Source organism: Halyomorpha halys, unplaced genomic scaffold (genome assembly GCF_000696795.3).
Source record: "Halyomorpha halys isolate HHAL.00 unplaced genomic scaffold, Hhal_1.1 Scaffold1547.1, whole genome shotgun sequence".
Taxonomy (NCBI): domain Eukaryota; kingdom Metazoa; phylum Arthropoda; class Insecta; order Hemiptera; family Pentatomidae; genus Halyomorpha; species Halyomorpha halys.
Window position 1 is genome coordinate 82,035 of NW_027109312.1, and position 19,845 is coordinate 101,879.

At 30.9% G+C, this 19,845-nt stretch overlaps 2 protein-coding genes across 2 annotated transcripts; both read right to left on the bottom strand.

Moving 5' to 3' along the window:
• Positions 1–785: 785 nt before the first annotated feature.
• mRpS26 (mitochondrial ribosomal protein S26) lies at positions 786–5,063 on the bottom strand. Its single transcript, XM_014435252.3, has 3 exons — positions 4,769–5,063; positions 3,560–3,821; positions 786–1,044 (listed from the first exon to the last, which is right to left on the bottom strand). The coding sequence occupies exons 1-3, from the start codon at positions 5,002–5,004 to the stop codon at positions 865–867; spliced, it is 678 nt and encodes a 225-aa protein (XP_014290738.1). The 5' UTR covers positions 5,005–5,063; the 3' UTR covers positions 786–864.
• A 2,184-nt stretch (positions 5,064–7,247) lies between these two features.
• Positions 7,248–19,590, bottom strand: LOC106690002 (trypsin-1). The gene is made up of 7 exons (XM_014435251.3): positions 19,445–19,590; positions 19,296–19,370; positions 14,024–14,151; positions 10,715–10,806; positions 10,522–10,625; positions 7,752–7,924; positions 7,248–7,628 (listed from the first exon to the last, which is right to left on the bottom strand). The coding sequence occupies exons 1-7, from the start codon at positions 19,491–19,493 to the stop codon at positions 7,422–7,424; spliced, it is 828 nt and encodes a 275-aa protein (XP_014290737.1). The 5' UTR covers positions 19,494–19,590; the 3' UTR covers positions 7,248–7,421.
• Between the last annotated feature and the right edge of the window lie 255 nt (positions 19,591–19,845).

Sequence of the window (19,845 nt, forward strand, 5' to 3'; positions counted from 1 at the left end):
CCAGAGATATAAAATAAATTCTGTGGACAATTTTTTCTTATTTAAAAAAAAAAAATGTTTCTTCCTTATTAAGTCTTAAAATTGAAGTGGTATTGGTATGGATAGGAAGAGCAGAGATTCAGCTTTTCAAAGGTTGAAGACATTTTTCATTAATTAAACCTCAATAAAGGGTTTTTAAGGATGCTAAAAAACAAATCTAACTTGCTTTTTTATAAAAAAAATTTGTATGCCCTACTTTACTGTAAGCTTAAGCATCATTTGGTTTTTGTAATTTTGTAGACATTTAATTTTATTTAATACCATTGGAAATATTTCTTTCTTATCCTACACATATGAACTAATTGATTGGTATACAATAACCATACAAAGTAAAAATAAAATATTTTATTCTTGGCTCCTAAGACATTGCAAGAACCATTGGACTTGTTTTGAATATTTTTCAATCTAACATCAACAAAAAATGTCATTGAAATCAGCGTTCTGACTCAATAGCCTCCTCTAGTTAATTCCACTACCAATATAATAATAATAACAAACTTAAAGTCAGATAGTGATTAAGCTAGAATTTTTAACTAATTACACACTGATTGAAAATATTTCTTAAAACGTTTTAAAGATTGATTGATCTAAATGTTAATTCTCTGTAATAACAGATGAAAGTATTTTACTGTCTTGGGAACACACAAAACTATTACAATAACATTGACATTAATGCAATAAATGGTAAAATAAATACAACTAATTATAATTCATTAAAATACATAAGGTAGAAAAAATAAAATTGGTGAAAACATAAAACAAATTTTAATGAAACACAACACAGCTAACAAATTATTAAAAACCTATGATGTTTTATAAAACATATTAAACAGAAGCTTCTTCAACTTTCTTATCTTGGTTTTCAGGAGGAATAGCCTTAGTATTTCTGCCTTGATAAATATTACCATCAAGATCAATTGAGAAATCATAGTTCTTTTCAGTTGATAAAGCTTTTTCTATAGCTTCATCTATATTGTCAGCTGTAATATATGTTTTCGACAATTCCTAGAAAAAAATATTATTGAATTTAGTAATCATCTAGAAGCCATGAAAAACCTTACTACTTAATATTTTACTAATCACAGGATTAACTAATGAGTAATTATACAGAACAATAATTTATTTCTCAATCGCAAATAGCTGTTTCAATAAGATAAAGACAAATACTAAAATTTACCATGAATATATTTTTTAAATAATAAAAACATCTAATTAATGTGTTGAAAACAATTGTTTTAAATAAATAAAATAGATGTATTTTTCTCAAATATCAGCCCTACGTGTGTTTATTTTAATTTTATTTTATCTTTATTTATTATTTTATATTATTATTTTTTTTTTTCCGTGTGTGAGATTTTTACCCACTGCCTCATTCTCTTCACATGGTTTTCACATTTCCATGTTAGTCATGTCTTCTAATCTCTCTTCCACTCTCAACCTCTTCAGGACGACTGTGTGTTGTTGTTTTTTTTGTTTAAAGAGGATTGGTGGAAATCTTCAAAAGACACAGATAGGCCCATACCTTTCCGTGTGTGGGATTTTTACCCACTAAAACCACCAGTTCATTCCTCTCCATGGGACCGCTGCTAAGCATTACTTCATGGCAGGAAATGGCTGAGTGCTGCCTCGTTTTCTTGGCATGGTTTTCATGTTTCCATGCTAGTCACTTCTTCTAGCTCTCTCTACCTCTCTCAAACTCTTGAGGACAACTGTTGTGAATCTCTTCACCATCAACTGTTGTGAATCTCACACCATGGTCTGAGCTCAGCACATGGTTCACCACATTTTCTGGTGTGATGCGTCCTCCACACACTCTCTCCAATTCACTTCTTTCTGCCACAAAGCGAATGCAAGTGAAAAGCACATGCTCCACTGTTTCCTCAACAGTCTTACATCCAAGGCATTATGCAGTGTTGTCCAGTTTGAATCTGTACTAGTAGGCTCTAAAGCATTCATGCCCGGTCAACAATTGGGTTACGTAAAAATACACCTCACCATGCTGGCAGCCATACCATAAGCCCACATCGGGTATAAACCTGCTCTCTCTTGCTAGTAACTTCTTCTTGCTTGGTTGCAACACTGGCGAAGATTGTTAATAGTATCCGTCCACCAGTACACTGAGGAACAATGTTTGCCAGGCTTAGAACAGGTCATAGCTGCATCACAAGCCCCAGATATAAAAGAGGTCAGTATACACGCCTTTTCCTTGACCAACCATTTCAATTCACACTTGTCCTCAAGCATCAAAGTGAACGAGGCGCCATCAAAAGTCTTCGTGTTCCAACCATTAGTTTTCCATCGATAACTTTTCTTTCTTGAAGGCATATCCAGTGTAATCAATATAGCTTGGTGATCACTGTTTGTATAAAATCCACAAACCTTCCAGTTGCGATCCATTGTAGGCGACCACTCACAAACCTCAAATCGATGATAGATGATCTTCCTGCTCTAGTGAACTTCGGGTTTGTTCCGGTGTTCATAAGAAACATATCACTTATTTGTGTGAAAGCTTCGAGAAGAACTTCACCACGTTGATTTGTTAACCTACTTTCCCATTCAGTTGCCCATGCGTTGAAATCACCTGCTATGATAGCTGGCTTATGGCAACTAGTTTCTAAGACAATGCGATCCAACAAATTTGCAAAGTCTTCTATTGTGATGCTGGGATAGGCGTAGCAGCTAAAGATGTACATCTTGTTGATCTTTGCCCAAACAAAGCCAGAATGCGATATAGTATTCACTTCCTGAATAGCTTGGGAATTACAGGCCTAAATAGCAGCTTTACCACTGACATCGGATACCCACGAGTTGCCATCTAGATTTTTATATTGTTCGCAGAGAATAGCGACGTTAATGTGCTGTTCCCGTATTGTTTGGTAAAGGAGATCCTGTGCAGCTTCACAATAGTTCAAATTCAGTTTGAGTATTCTCATCTGTGATCTTGTTGGATTTGCATCATTGTTCTCAATGCTGAATGGAAAGCTGGACACTTACTACTTCCGCTAGGGTGGTCAGCATCTCCATTTACCACATTCTGGTCACAGTCAGTAGCTTTTTGTCCAGCTTTACTACAGTTTCGACATAGGGAGGTCCTATCCTTTCTAACACAATTTCGAGCTATGTATCCATACTCCCAGCAACGGAAACACTTTGGAACTCTAAGTCTTTTGTGTGTGTGTGTGTATTATATTTTACATTAGTTATATTCCTTACATTGTATAGTAGACTTTGGTTACTTTTTGACAACCCTGCTAGCTCTGGGATAGTCTATAGAGGGACCACAAGAAAGAAAGAAATCTCTGTCTACAGTAATTTCTTTGTAATGCATCCATTTCAAAATAAAATCAAAAATTATTTTTGTTGTACTACTATACAAGCAAAGCAGCAATATGTCAACAAAATATATTCCCTACAACATTAACCAATCTACAAGAGTCGAATACATCACATTTTTTATCTTTTAAATTCTCAACTAAATTAAATTATAAAATATAACTTAATAAATAACTGAAATACATACTTTTTCTCTTCGAACCAATGCTTCAAGCTGCTCTTTTCTTTCTTGGGCCTTTAATTTGTGTTCTTCAATTATCCTCGAAACTCTTTCTATTTCTGCTTCCTTTTCTTTAGCTAACCTTTCCTCTCTAAGTAGGGCAACCCTTTTGTTCCATTCTTCATTCAATCGTAAGCATTCCAGAAGCTCTTCTTCCTGTTCCTTTTTTTGTTCAGCTATCACATCATCACCAGTCAATAATTCTTGTGTTCTCTGAGTAAAGTATGACCTGAAAATTATTAATTACTTAATATGATCATTAAAAAAATAGAATGAAATAAAGATTCGGTAACAACTAAAAAGAAAAATTAAAATAAGATTTTCATATAATCAGTACTAATCATCAAGTAAATAATTCAAGACACTTAGTGATCTAACATTAAAACTAAGAAACAATTCTTTTGAGAACTCCATACTAATGTATCTTAAATAAAATGGAAATAATTTATTGGTATGAGAATAAAAAAAACAAATATAAGCAAAAATAACAATGAATATCTACACAACATTACGAACATCTTGCCTTCAGTCGTTCCCTAGACCTAATTTCATCCAGTTTCCCAAGATAGAGCCTTCTTGCTGTCCTCGCTTTGTCTATTCTTAGGACATGTTCAAACCACTTTATTCAATAAGCTCGTACGAAATGGGATATAGCTAGATTGTCGTACATTAAGCTTTGTTTGTTCTTGTGCGGAGAGCTCCTTTCACCCGTATGGGCATTACCAACAGCCTTTCGATTTTCGTTTCAAAACAATCTATGCTTTCTGCAAGTGCATATGTAAGGGTCCATACCTTGTACGCATATGCTTATAGGCAGCCATTATTATAGCTGCTATTTCTACATCGGGGTTATGATATAAGAACAACAAGTAAAATATGTCAAATATAAGACAAAAAGTGATTTAAAATAAGCAAACGACAGTTAAGAGATTATAAAAAAGGTAACTACATTATAATTAGATTAAATTTTACTTTTGAAAATAAGAAAGGTGTGAGTATACTAAAGAATGAAAAAAATATTAATAAGACAGGAAAGTATAAATAATAAATAAAACAGTAACTTCTTTAAGCTCTAAGTTGCAACTGAAATAACAGTATATAACATAAACACTGCGCCTTCATTCCAAATCAGTAATATTTAAAACAATATAAATGATTTGATTACTAATAGTATACCTCAATGATTTCATTTCTGTGTTGTAATGATTGTGTAATGTCCTTATTTCTAGTATTTCTTCTGGAGGAAGTTTCTTTTTTACCGGAATTCTATAAAGTTTACTTGGCGCTACTGGTAACCATCGAGGTTTTCTTCTCCACCTAATACTTTGGAGATTTAAGGGGTTGTATAAGTGAGTAAATTCCTCAGAGAAAAGGAAATTTATTTTGCTAACTTTTGTAGTAGAGGCTAACATCTTCAACAGCTTACAAATTTGATCAGTTGGATAACCTGAGGTTACCTCCACATTACCAAAGAGCAATATGAAGATTTATTCAATAAGAATGAACTTTAAACTTCTGACGTATACAACAACTTATTTAAGATTAATTTATCCAAGATTTAAAAATGTATTCTCAGATCTTGTTTAGCCTCAGAGTAAACTATATATTTCATACTACATACTGATGGATGACCATAAAGTATATTAAGAAGTCGGTCTGGGTGGTGATCAGAAATAACATATTAAAAATAAATATAAGATGGTCAGGGTTGCAGTCAAAAAAAGAACAAATAGTTTTAAATTATTTGTTATTTTTTTGACCGCAACCCTGAATATCTTCTTATATTTAAATATTTACGGTCAACTATATATACATACATATTAAAAATAGTAGTGACCATTAAACGTCTTTTCTACATATTGAAAGTTTTGATCAAGGCTGATATGCTATCGGCTGTTGAAGTCATGTAGAATAATCATTCGATTGCGTTCAATCGAAATATTATTCAAATGCTCAAATTTTAAGCCCCAATGGTGCCTGGACACTATTATGAAGAATTATGGACGTCTTAATTATCTTTTGAAAATCGACGATGGATTCATCCACTATATCGCTTGTAGATAACCAAATAATTCAAACTATGATACTAAAGAAGCCGTGTAGTTTTACATCGGTCCATCCAGTACCAAGTTCAATGTCATAAAGGCTACAACAATTTCCAGAATAACAACTTCTGCCCTCCCTTCAAACCGTGGAAGTAGAACTTGATCAAGATCAACACCTCGAAAAAAAAAAACTTTCCAGGAGCTGAGACGATCTTTTCGACCCCAATAACTTCGTCGACACGTACAGGACAGTGTATGTTCTTCATACATGTTGAATTAAAAAAAAAACAAAAAACAGAAATAATTAAAATTTTTGTGGGAGAGTTTTTAAAATCTAGTTGGCAGTGAGTAAACATCGATATGGTTTACTCATAATGTAAATCTATTGTTCATATGTTTTATTATTGTCGTGATATATAGTTAAAAATAAAGTGTCGATTTATATTGTTCTACCATTTGATTCACAAGCGCCTTTTGATTTGCGTCTAAAAACCGAAACTCAACAGGTTGGCCACAAATAAACTGTCCCACGCTTGCGCGAATTTGCCCTTGTTTGGAAAACGTCTAGAGGCACCTTAACAACTCTCCTCCAAGTTCTTGTAAACAGCATTAGTCGGAAGTTTTGAAATTCAACACAACTGTCGTAAATATACTTCACAAACAAAATTATAAGCCACACTACTGCTCTAATTCAATTGAAAAGAATTACTCTTGAAGAAACCGTTCCCGAACTAGATCTCAATTATAATCCCATCCTTGTAGCCAATTTACTTTAGTAACTTAGGAAGAACAATTAAAGAATCAAGTGCAATCAACAACTTTGTAATTCACACTAATTTCAAAATATATATCAACAATAATTTTTATGCATGGATTTTTCATCAATGAATACCGTTTTGGCAATAATTTAACACGGGTGTCAAATGAGAAATGGATGAAAAGTGAAATTAAGTCCTTTTACACTTGAACAACTGCCCAATTTCACAAAATTGGATTCATCGATTACAAATGACAACAGAACGTCTGCGGAAGTGAACCAGAGGTTCTTGGTTGGCAATCCCTTCTATTTTTTATTTATTTTTATGAATATAACTATCAAGAAACTCGCTGTAACAAGACTACAGTTTATAAGTCACTCATACAACCAGTTGGTGGTTGTTAAGATTGAAGAAGAGTTTGTCAATCACAAACTGTCATTTAATTGATGACAGAGAGGATATTGAGTTTGCAATCATGGATTTAATTTATTTTAAGCTCTCGAGAAAGATGAGCTAGTGGTCTAATTAATCAAGAGGAGGAATGACGATCGTATTGTTTTAAATTTCGCTTTTCCAGAATAATTATGATACAACTATAAAATTTTGTTAAATTGACTTTCGACGGGCTAAAAATGGATTTACTAGCTAGATGCAAGTAAATCGACGTAATTGTACATACGGAATTCCTCACTTGACGAATTTAGTAAAATTGTGTCGACTTACAAATACCTAATTAAGGCATTTTTGTGCTCTCCAACACAATAAATTAAATTTAACAAAGTTTACACTTGCATCATTATTCTTCCGGACCAGCGATATGAATTCGTATGTGATATATTGGGAGAAAGAATGAATATAAAACAATTAATTTTTATTTTGCACGTACCATAAAATAAAAGATTCTAGAAATATAATTCATGAACACTTTTCGTTAATCCAATTTCGTTCATTAATGCATAGCCTATTATCCTTCTTTATTAGTAATATTGGGAGTATCATACTTTAACGTACTCATGGCTCAATTTATTAAACAGGAGAAGAATTGTTGATATAATTTTCTGAGCTTGTAAACTCTAACAAAGTCTCTTCGCTAAGCAATCCCTCTATCCATTCAACAAAATATGAAACCTCTGTATACAAAGCTGAATAGTTTTCATGACCGCATCCATCTCCAGATGAGATGATGCCACAAAGTTCATTAAAATTGCAAACCATTGGTCCTCCAGAATCTCCCTGTAAACGAAAAAAATACATATATTTTAATATAACATCTTATTTACATTACATGTAATCTTGATAATATAAAGTACGAGGAAGAATTGGTAAAGGTATATTGTTCATAAAAAGTAAACCTACTAAACATGCATCACCGTGGTTAGTTTTTGCGCATATCAAACCAAATTCAATCTCTTCGCCGAACTCTTCTATACATTCTTCTTTTGTTTCAACTGCAATTGTGGTCTTTAAGAGAACACTCGACGTTGGGCCAGATTCAGTTGTTGCACCCCAACCGACGATATCAGCTTTTTCTGGAAAATAAACTTTAATAAATCGATGGCTTACTTCACATAGGTGCCAATTACACTTCCACTAGCTTTACAAATCATTCAAAAATATAATTAAAAGGTTATCTCTTTTAGGAAAATTAATTGAAAAGTTATAATTTTCCGGTAAGAGAGAACCTTTAATTTTATCGTTTATAAAGTTAGTGACAATGTACTTAGCATCACTGTGAAGTAAGTTAAAATATGAACATTAAACTTCTGACGTCGAATAAAATGTTCTAAGCCTTTGAATAAAAATTTTGACTTCTCCACTTATCCTTAGAGTGTTTAAGTTTATAAATATATTCGCTATGCGTACCAAAAAAATATATACTTTTTAGATCATATAACTAGATAGAGCTTTAACTATAATAAAGCTGCAACTACATATAACTAGGTAGAGAGAGCTTTAAGAAAGTATGATTATTTTAAATTAGATTACATTAGATTAGAAAAAATAGAAGCTCACCAATAACCACTTTTCTTTTTATATAATCAGTATTTATTAACATCTAATTAGCATATGTTACTGAATAATGAAAATAACAAATCCAATTATGCCGCTAGTTTGTTGGGTCTATTAAAAACATTAAAAAAAACACATTTGCAGCGAAAACTGTAAGTTTTAAGGTTAAACTTCGTAAGTTTTAAGGTGAAACTTCTTAAACCGACGTTCTACAACTCAAGAAAAAATATATAAGGGAGTAAATTGATTTCGTATTGTAAATTGATTATGACGCTTGATCATTAAAAGTAAAATTTTAATATATTATTTCATTTTCAGAAATTTCACTTCTATCGACCAGCCCCAAGATACCCATAACTTATTATTTTTGTACACATTTATTTATTTTTTGAAAAATAACTCGTAATGGCTTATTGAACGTCTCCACCTATGTCTCGTTTAAGCACTGTGGTCAGAATCTGCGATTATGATTTAAAAATATTTGAAATACTCACAAAACGATTGTACAGTCCACTTCTATATTACTTCTTATTTTATTCTTAATAAACACATTAAAAAATGATTAATGTTATTGTTTCTAATACTTTTAATGAATAAATTGCAAATAACATTCTAATGAACAATGTAAGTATTCTAATAAGAATTCAGTTTAGATAACAAACGCAGACATTCCTATTAACCTATTTTGCAAGTTTAAGGAAATAAAATAAAATAAAAAAGATGCCTTATATCTTCATGTGTAAGATCATTCTCTGGCTGTGCAGTCACAGTTCAAAGAGGAAATGAAATTTTGTCAATTGAGTTAGGGTTAACATGAACATTAAAAATTTAAATCGGTTATTCATATTTTCGCAGAAAAGGCAAGAAGAATTTGTGAATAATTTTAAATTAAAAATAATGCAACAACTACTAGTGTTATGAATAGTTTAGTACAGTAATTTTTATTAAATTATATTATCAAGTATGAAGAAGATGGTCAGGGTTGGAGTCAAAAAAGAACTAAGTAGTTTTCAACTATTTATAGCCCGATGTTTTGCCTCACTTTGCTGGGCTTCATCAGGGCTAATAAGATACAAAAAACAACTAAGAACATTACAACAATAATATACAAAAAGGTAAATTTAAGGTAGGATAAACATTTTGTAAAAAATAAGTGAAAAGAAAATTATATATAAATAAAAGGAAGGAAGACATTAAAAAAAAAAAATACTTAACAACCATAAGAATAAAAAAATACGTGAACTTTACTGTTAAAAAAGTACAGGAGACGCATATAAAACAAAAAAACAAAAAAGTAGGTGTGAGAATACAAAATTTAAACACACTAACAGACGGTAAATGAAGAAAAAAGTTGAGATTAAATAAAGGTCGTAAAAGAATAAAAATACAAATAAAATTAATAATGATAATAATATTATTTATTTAAATAATTTAGATAATGTTTATCCTACCTTAATTTACCTTTTTGCAACTTATTGTCGTAATTTTCTTAGTTGTTTTTTATATCTTTTTAGCACTGATGAGGCCCTGCAAAGTGGGGCGAAACGTCGGACAATAAATATTTGAAAACTATTTTGTTATTTTTTGACCGCAACCCTGACCATCTTCTTCATATTTTAAATTATACGGTCAACTATTTGTTTACTTATATTATCATGTATTTAAAAAAATAAAATGTACTGCGTTTTGTAATAAACTCTTGAATTTTAATATTTTCGTAAGTTTAATAATACCTTTATTCATATGGTAATATGACTAGCAAAAAATTGAGTGGAAAAGGGTTTGTATTATTTGGCCCCATATCTGTGCTAAGGTATCGACAGCCTCGCTCCACATAGACCAAATCACACATCTAATGCCGAGATATTTTTTATATTATTTTTAATAAACAATACCAGTTTTGGTTGGTTTAGTAATATTAAAATTTTCTTTTAGAATATTATTTAAGCTAAAACTACTTACTTTCATAAAACCAAATTGCAATCGATCTGCATAAAAATCAAAATCAAAATGAATACTAAAAACAATGACATGCAGCATCGGTTTTAAAATTAACACCTACAGAACGCTAAAAATATTATTTTAAGGTTTATTAAAAATAAGTAAGATTTTTTACCAGGTGTATCAGATGATGAGTGTAGATTTATTTGATTTACAAATGGATTGAAAACAAATCCAGTCGATACTCTAGCAATAGCGATATCAAACAGAGACGAATGTCTGCAAAATCATGTTACAATCATTTCTGTTTATTGTGTTTAAAAAACTAAAATAAAAACAATATTGAAAGATTAAACAATGGCTTTTACATTTCAAACTTCGGATGTACGATGACGCTTATTATCTTGGATTTTTGCTCATGAGGTCCAGGTTTCTCAATATTTGTAGTACCAGCTACTGCCTGGAAAAGCCAGCTTAAATCAATTACTTTTTAAATAGGTAATCTGTTTAAACTAAAATAGATATATAAAATCATTGTATCTCTGTTTCCTTTTGCATTAATTAATCATAAAATAATCTTCCTGATGGTTACATGGTCAATTAATGGCAGTTTACTCTATGACACTCTAAAGTCAGTTTGCTTTTTTTGGACCTCTTCGGTTATCTATCAGCACGCGAAACGCAAACCTCAACATTTATTTTTATTTTGAACGGTCTCTTAAGGATACCACAAATCATTCATAAAATTTAAATCGTGACACCATTCTAACATCCAGGACAGATTTTCTAACTTTACCAATTCCTCTCCCCTATCTATTAACTATTAATCCATTTCTAACTACAATGGGAGTGCGTAAAATGAGATGTAAAAATTCGTTTTTTATTGTATACACGTAGTTCTGTGGCAAACTGTGAATATATCGAACTGTTTATAACAGTAGAGAAGGTTACCACCATTGTTTGTTATGTACTTGTGTTGTTAATTCTCACTACAATAAAAACGTATTATGTTATTTAACCGTAACAAAAAAACAGTAATAACTGTAAAAACATTTTATTTGTGTCCACCACCCCAGCGTTCAACAGGGAGGTCTCTTCACAAGTTATTATCATGTTTTACATTCTTGACTATTTTATATTTTTACAACTGTAAATTTTGTTCAACTGAAATAAAATAAGCTATAAGCTCACAAAAGCAAACAAAATAGTCATCACCTGTGGGTTATCTTGGTGCGTAGAAATATAGGCTGATTTATTAAGAATTGGTGGGTCAAGAACAATAAATTTGCGCACGTGTATGCGATATGTATTGAATAAAATGAGTATGGTATCATCGAGGTACCAGTACAATATGTCAAAGTTTCATCCAAATTGGATCAACGATAGAAGTTGATTTTTCTATTACGAGCATTAAACTTTAGACACGGAACTAAATTTGTTCCTTAATACCTAAACTTATGCGTGCGGAAATTATGGATTTCGAAGATAAACATTTTGAAGACAAGAGTTTTCTTTCCCTACCAAGTGAGAGCTAAAATAAAAATCATTTCGTTGTTCTCCTGTAATTATGATGTGTATGATGAGTAAAGTATATTATTTCTCTTTGTTTAATTTTAAACAGTGATTTATACTGATGAATGCGCACATCACTCAATTTTCGACTGTTAAGATTAAATAATTAAGATTTCGATTGATAAGATAAAAAACAATAATAATAAGTTTCGATTTTTTTGTGATCCAGTGAAAGAGAAAGCAAAAACATATTTAGGCTAGAATATCGTGCCTATTTTTTAATAGAATATTTACATAAATCATAATATGATTTAATAATTAATTTAATTAATTATATTAAATTACCAATTATACATGCGAAGATGAACACTAATGAAAAGTCAACGTATTAGTTAATTTCTATAAATGGAAACACTTCCATAGAATCAATTTTTTTCAGTCTAAAGAAAATAAAATAGTTTAGATTGGTCTATATTTTCGTATTTCCCTTTTCAGTTATATGAGTCCGGTGGCTAATACAGCAATGATGTAACATACTAAATACAGAAGACCGGGTTTTTTTTTTTTGTTTTATTTATAACCATGACGTTAGTATAGCTGTTGACAGGTGGGATAAAAAACATTGAAAAGGAAATCATCAAACTGAGAATGGGATCTTTTAATAATCCATTACTCATTGTAAAGGTATTTCAATTAAAATTAAAAGTTATCTATACTAAAAGAAATGTAGAGAGGAAAAATGTTTGGGGCTGAACTAATGACGCGTATCTTAAAAAGTGGATTACCCCATTCACTTATACTTTTCTCGAAACGTTCGTTAAGAGACAGTAAAATCCCTGAAAAAATCGGCAGGAGCACGCCGGTAGAAACTTTCGAAGAAGATCTTTTAAATGCTAACGTCAACACAAGTTACACAGATCCCTGTTTATCAAATATGGTGTGGGAAAAGAAAAATTGATATAGGCCAATTCGTCTTACTGGAAAGGCAATAAAACAATCTGAGTTTTGTTTTCCGTGATAACGCCCACTCATAAATTCAGGAGACAAAGTGTTAGGTAACTAGAGAAAAGAAGAAAAAGGTATTTGATTTGGTTTGAAACTAATCTTCATCAAATCCGGCATTGTTGGATAGAAAAAAACAGAAGTGAATTGGGATTTTGTCTGCCGGTGCGACGCTCCTGTCCCATTTCTGCAACATTTTTAGCCATACACAATCTTAACATTATTATTTCCTTCTATCAATAGGAGCCATTTTGAATGCCTCTGCTTTGGGTTGACAGTTAACTGGGAATTGAATTCTGAGAGAAGATATTTCGTGATTTTATGTCTAAAAGTTCCTAAAAAATAAGACACCAAATTTCACCTTCGACTATTAGTTAAAAATCATGTATCAGATGTTGGCCAATATGTTATTGACTTTTTGGAAATTCTGAAAGTATCCAAAAGTCCAGTCGTTTTGACATAATTTTACAAAGTAGCAATGATACTGGGAACGACGTTTGCTTCCGAATTCTTGGTGCATTCTGCCTGACCTCCGGGATCTGACAAAGGATGTTAAAAGCACCAGGCAAGTGTCAACGCCTCTTTCCACACCTGGGACACCATTTAGTTCAGGCGCTGTCCGCCAAGATCACCGTTAGGCCCGTAAGAGAGCTAATTACTTTCTGTAGGAGGATCCTCTTTAGTAAGGGCGGAAGTATTGATGATTCATCAAATCTAGAATTAACGAGTTTAGCCAGTGGTACATTAAGAAAGTACATTATTTATAGGTGAAATAATAATGATGATTTCTTACAATATAGTGGTATCTGCATTATCTTTGATATACATACATATTGCTATAGTATATCAACTCGATTTCTTTTAAATCTAAATCTGAGTATGAATACCTTTTATGTCTAAATTACGTTGTAATGTTGATGGGAAAATATGCGACTCCATATATACTTTTTATATATGTTTCGATTATTTATAAATACTTATATAGAGTTAATATTATGAAAATATAAAGCTAAAACTGCCATCCGGTAACTAAAGCGTCACCAGTATAATAAGTTCACAAGTAATGTAACCAAGAAAAAGGCTTTACGTTAAGCACTCTTCAATGAGTTGTGATTTTCTGAGGAATAAAATTCCAATTACTTAATGGTTCCATTGTTACCTACATCCCAAAGATCTGTGTTTTTATCAATGGTGCAATGCGCCGCCGTCAGTATCGTGAATTCATTTATTATATTGCCTCCGCATAGATGAAAACCATTCTCCTGAATGGAAACAATAGAGGGGTATTCACCTAGAAATAAAAATATAAGTAAATTTAAAGAAAAGATAATTGGTTTTAAATTTCAGTCAGTTAATTATAGTCAAATTAAATTCCAAGGTAAACTTTGTATTCTTAAATTTCAGGAAAAATTCATGAACCTCGTTTTTCTCATGTAGTCTTCTAATATGTTGACAGAAATATATATTTGTTTTACCTACATGAAGACCAATAAGTAATTATTCTTAAAGAGGGATCTAAAAATTTATCTGCAGCCTTTATTATAGGTGTTTTTTTTTTTTTTTCGGTTTTCTTTAGTGTAGAGCATTGGATTTTATCTAGTTAGTTCCATAAACTAACTAATCTAAACTACAAATATTGTAATACAAAGCCAAAAGAATAGTCTCCGGTTTAGTTGAGGACAAAGACTGTGGTATTGGAGGTACGAGTTAAAGTTGTTAAAACCTTTAACCCTAGTTTCATTACTTGTATTGTCAGAGCAAAAACATTTTGGAGTATTTCATAAAGCAGTTCTTTCATAATATGCTGCAGCTGAAATTTATACAGTATAAATTTAGGGTTAAAATTTGTAATTAACTAAGGTAATATGGTATGTTTTTAAATACATAACAGACTTAAATAAGCCACTTTCTGCAGTTTACAAGCAATTTATTTAAATAAAATACATTAAGTACAAATTAGTGATATAGAACCTGACTATATATATGCGTAAGCATTTATACTTATACAGACATGCTTACGTATATCAAATAAGAAAAATCTAAAAACCAAACAAGTTATGACATCTTACATGTGCATTCAATTTGATAAACATTGTTATCTTAATTGCTCTTAATAAAATTGTGATAAATGTAAGAAAAGAAGATAGTAGATTTTTTTCTTACAATCATTCAACGGATTGGCATGGGGTGATTTTTTTTTTTTTTACCATTGCTAAAGATTTCCATTTAAAAACGATTCAGACGTTTTAATGCATGCTAAAGCATTAAAATCCATGCTTGAAGAAGTTTGTCGGGGGGTGCGGTCAGCAAAGAACAACATAAATAAACAAAACCATATTTATTTATTTTATGCCGACGTTTCGACCTGAGTTTCAGGTCTTCATCAGGGGTTGTGTCGCAGAGGAGGGAAAGATAAGTACTGGATAGTACTTAACTGGATAGTACTTAACTGGATACTTAACTAATTGGATAGTACGTAAGATAAGTAGTACTTATCTTTCCCTCCTCTGCGACACAACCCCTGATGAAGACCTGAAACTCAGGTCGAAACGTCGGCATAAAATAAATAAATATGGTTTTGTTTATTTATGTTGTTCTTTGCTGACCGCACCCCCCGACAAACTTCTTCAAGCATTAATCTACGGTCAACTATCTACACCTCAATATTAAAATCCATATACTTAAATACATTCTGAAATAATTCCACTATAAATTTGTATTTGAATATTCACCCAATCACAGTTTTATATTATACAGGGTTTTCCAGGAGGATATGCCAGTTTCTGAGTGGGAGAATGGCTGATCCGTTGTCTAGCTATTATTCTTTAAAAGTTTTTGCAAGAATACCTCATTTTACCCATAACCTCATTAGCTGAATATTTCTTAACTTTTGTTATTTTTGAAATCTACGAAGAATTTCATGAAACCACTTCTCAACTACTTAATGAAAAAATATTGCTACGTAAGCAAAGAGAACAAATAAAAATGAATAATTGTCAGAAATATCTCGTAGAATCAACGCAAGAATTTTTGAGGTACAACCTTGATAATTACATAAAAGTTGGTTTATTTTATCAGCTTTCTGACGGTATAACAATTTTGTGAAGCTATCTTAATGTAGAACAGGGAGGTCAAAAACATTAGATACCTACAACACGAGAGGTGGAGATTTCGTTACCTTAGACCAGTGGTTCCCAACCACGAAATAATTTAAGAATGCTTGAAGAAGTTTGTCGGGTGGTGCGGTCAGCAAAGAACAACATAAATAAACAAAACCATATTTATTTATTTTATGCCAAAATAAGTGGTATTTATTTTATTTAGTGGTGGTAGTATTTATTTTATTTTGGCATAAAATAAATAAATATGGTTTTGTTTATTTATGTTGTTCTTTGCTGACCGCACCCCCCGACAAACTTCTTCAAGCATTAATCTACGGTCAACTATCTACACCTCAATATTAATTTAAGAATGGATCATTCCACGTTAACTCAACAGTTTTGAACCTTACCATCTCTTAGTTTCTTCAAATTTTAACCAATGTTGTGTAGGCATCCTGGTCTTTCTCTGCTTTAGCTTAAAAGAAGGATCAATCTATTTATATCAAATGATAATCAATGTCCGGGTTCCTTTTTCATATTTTTACCAAAAAGATTCTACCATAATCCTGCTGGTATCAAAAGGGTTCCGTCGTTAAAAAAAGGTTGGAAACCACTTCCTCCTGTATAATGAAGAATAAATGAAATTTAATTTTTCTATTGCTTACTAACTCAGTGATAGAAAACAACCTCCCATTCATTTTTCGTCTATCGATTACACTTTTCCGGTTATCAATCATTGTATTTTATAGATATATAATGCAATTGATAGTGTCGTCATTTTCATTAGCTCCCAACTAAAGTGTTATTTCTTCAAACTAAAAAGTTTATTTTGGTAGAAGATAGTTGACGGTATGAAGCAGGTTGGAGGAAGATAGTCCGGGTGGCGGTCAATAAAGGTATCAAAATAGTTTTCTTTTACTATTCTTATACCTAAAGTTTATTTCATGTTGCTATCGATTGTTTACGTCAAGTAGCAATGCTTCCTGTTTCCTAATAACAGTAAATTATCCACCATGAATAGATCATATTAGAGTCACAGTCCAAGAATTGTATCTTGAAGACCAAGACATCTATTTTTACTTTCACTTGTCTATATATCGGATATAGGAATATAGTACATATATATAGCATGTAGGAATATCGTACCTATATAGTGGAATATAGTAAGGGAAGGGTATGTTATTATTGAAATAAAATATTGTAAATACGATCGTAAGTGAAAGTTGTGTGATCAGAACACTAGATTTTCCCCTTTAATATTGTAAATTTATTAGATTCCTCATTTTTTTTAGTTAACACTTTATAAGGGTTCTTTGTAGCTTGAATGGTAACTCTGGGAGATTAATAAATTTAATCTTTCAATGTATACAAAAAATAAATTAAATATTTCAATTTGCCTATGAGATAGATTTAGCATTTTAATTTATAAATATCGATTAATAAACCAGTTTTCAATAACAGATAAATTTGTTGATAATTTTGCTTTTTTAACTCTTAAATACTTACGTTTGGTCCCTTGAGCGTCACAGTAGGTAAAATTATTCGCGTATTTTCCCGCTACCATTTTGGGAATTTCCATTATAACTCAGTAATTTCCCCATATTTAGTATGATATAGAGTGAAAGTTAATGAGAATACTGCTGTTGTTTTTAAGAGATAAAGAAAACCACTTTGTATAGGGAATGGTGAGGATATATAACAGGCAAGGACTCTCCTTATGGGGGACAGGAAGATGAGATACAGGAAGGTGTTGGGAATTCTGAGATTTGATAATCTACCTTAAGCTACTAAAATAGTGATATATTAAGTCCTTTAATAAATTTGAAATATAGTCTGTTTTTAAAGACAAATAACTAGGAATGGGGATTCCCAAAATATATTCTCACACTGGTGAATAATAACAGGATATCAAAAATATTACCATACAAATTTTATTCAATATCTGGAGTAAGTACTTGAGTGAGAAATTAAAAAAAAAAAAACGTTCTCCATCTAAGGATTAACTAATACAAACTTATCTCCCATAATGAAGATTTTCTGTTCTCAGTCATCATGGAAAAGAAGTTTGATAAAAGTGCCTACAATTTTCAGGGAGAAAAAAGTTCAATACTATTAATATTATACATTACAATATATATATTTTTTACATAAAAGTAATTCAGGAGTTTCCAATCAAAGGTTAATCCATAACATGTCTATAAGTAAGAGTTTTTTTGGTAAAAATGAATCCTAGAGCCAAAACTTTTTCAGTTTATTTTAAAGCTTAAATTATCCCTTGTCAAACAGGTTTCAGCAACATTTTCTATAAAAATCTAGTATGTTGATGCTCCCATCATAATGTTTTATTAATTATTTTTCAAAAGTACATTTTAAAATATAATTATTTAAAAAAAAAAGTTTTAATGCAATGTGGCCCATAAATCTGAATCATTGCATTCATGCCTTGAGTTTGAGACAATATTAATTTTTTTTTAGTGCACCTAACTATCTAATAAAGATATATATATTTAATAACTGTTATACAAAAATTAATTATATTTATAGATTTAATTACTTTACTTGTATTACTGCATGTTTCTGGTCAACAGTTCTAAAAAAAAGCTTTTTCTGGTGTTGTTTGACAATTTCTGATATCTAATAACAATTATAACATAATCATGTACTTCACACCTAAAAAAAGACCAATGCATCACTCAAGACAAATCAATTGAGGAATAACTGGCATATTGAAGGATTACATTCATTCACACTCTTATTTATAGTCCTCAATGAAGTATGTTGGATTTTAAAAATAAATTCATTACTACAGATGGTATGAAGTACTAATCAAAAACAAGTTTATTTTTTGATAAACTATTTTCTTTTAAAATTAATACACAAATATAATTAGCCTTTTGCCACTAACTTAACCCTCAGCTATAATATTTGCCAAATATTTGAAAATTAGCATAATTTTGTTAAGAAGCTGAGAGTAAACTTAGTCACAGGTTAACAGTTAGTTATATTTCTCTATAACAAATTATTGGGTTTTTAAAACATTAATGATGATTCAGGTTCTTCTCTTTGATTTGTTATTTTTACAAAGAACATTTACAGGCTAAAATTATAATTTTTTAAATAATATAATCATCAATATTTATAATAGCATTGTTTTACGAGATTTGTGTTTTACAATGTTTCCCATATTTATGAATGTTTGCCAATTTTTTTGATTGATTCTGACAAAAAAACTTAGATCTTTCTGTATGTACTAGAATAAATAGGTTTATGGCCATTTAAAAAAAAAACTTATCTGTCCTATAAAAACATCAATAAATAATTTTCAAACACTTACCATCTAACGCTGGAACTCCATGAATTATACCAAGATTTGACCTCCATTTTTCTTCTGTCTTATTACTAAAACTACCTAAAATAAAATGAATTAATTGGAACTGTTATTTTTAAAGAAAATAAGAAAAATTTTGCAATTAAAATATGTACTTTTAACCAATACTGATAATGCTATTGCTAGAGTAAGTATGGATATCATTTTTTGATGAAGAGTGAACTTGAAACTCCGCAACACTCCTTAAATAATAGCCACTTCATAAGATATCTACTTTTTAATTTATTTTTTTATAAGTACTCAGTCCAATTAAAAATATTATCAATTATGGGAGGGGATGTACTCAAATGGGGATCAGAAAGAGGTTGAATGTTTTGTTTATGTTGAATGAGGGATTAGGAATGTTGCTGATAGTTATGATAACAAATGTCAACTTTGTGACTTATACTTTTTTTACCAGACCACTTTGTGGTTTCCAGGTGACTGGTCTACAATTCATCTCATAATTTTTACTCAAAATCGATTCACAATGAGCAACTAAATATGAAAATCATTA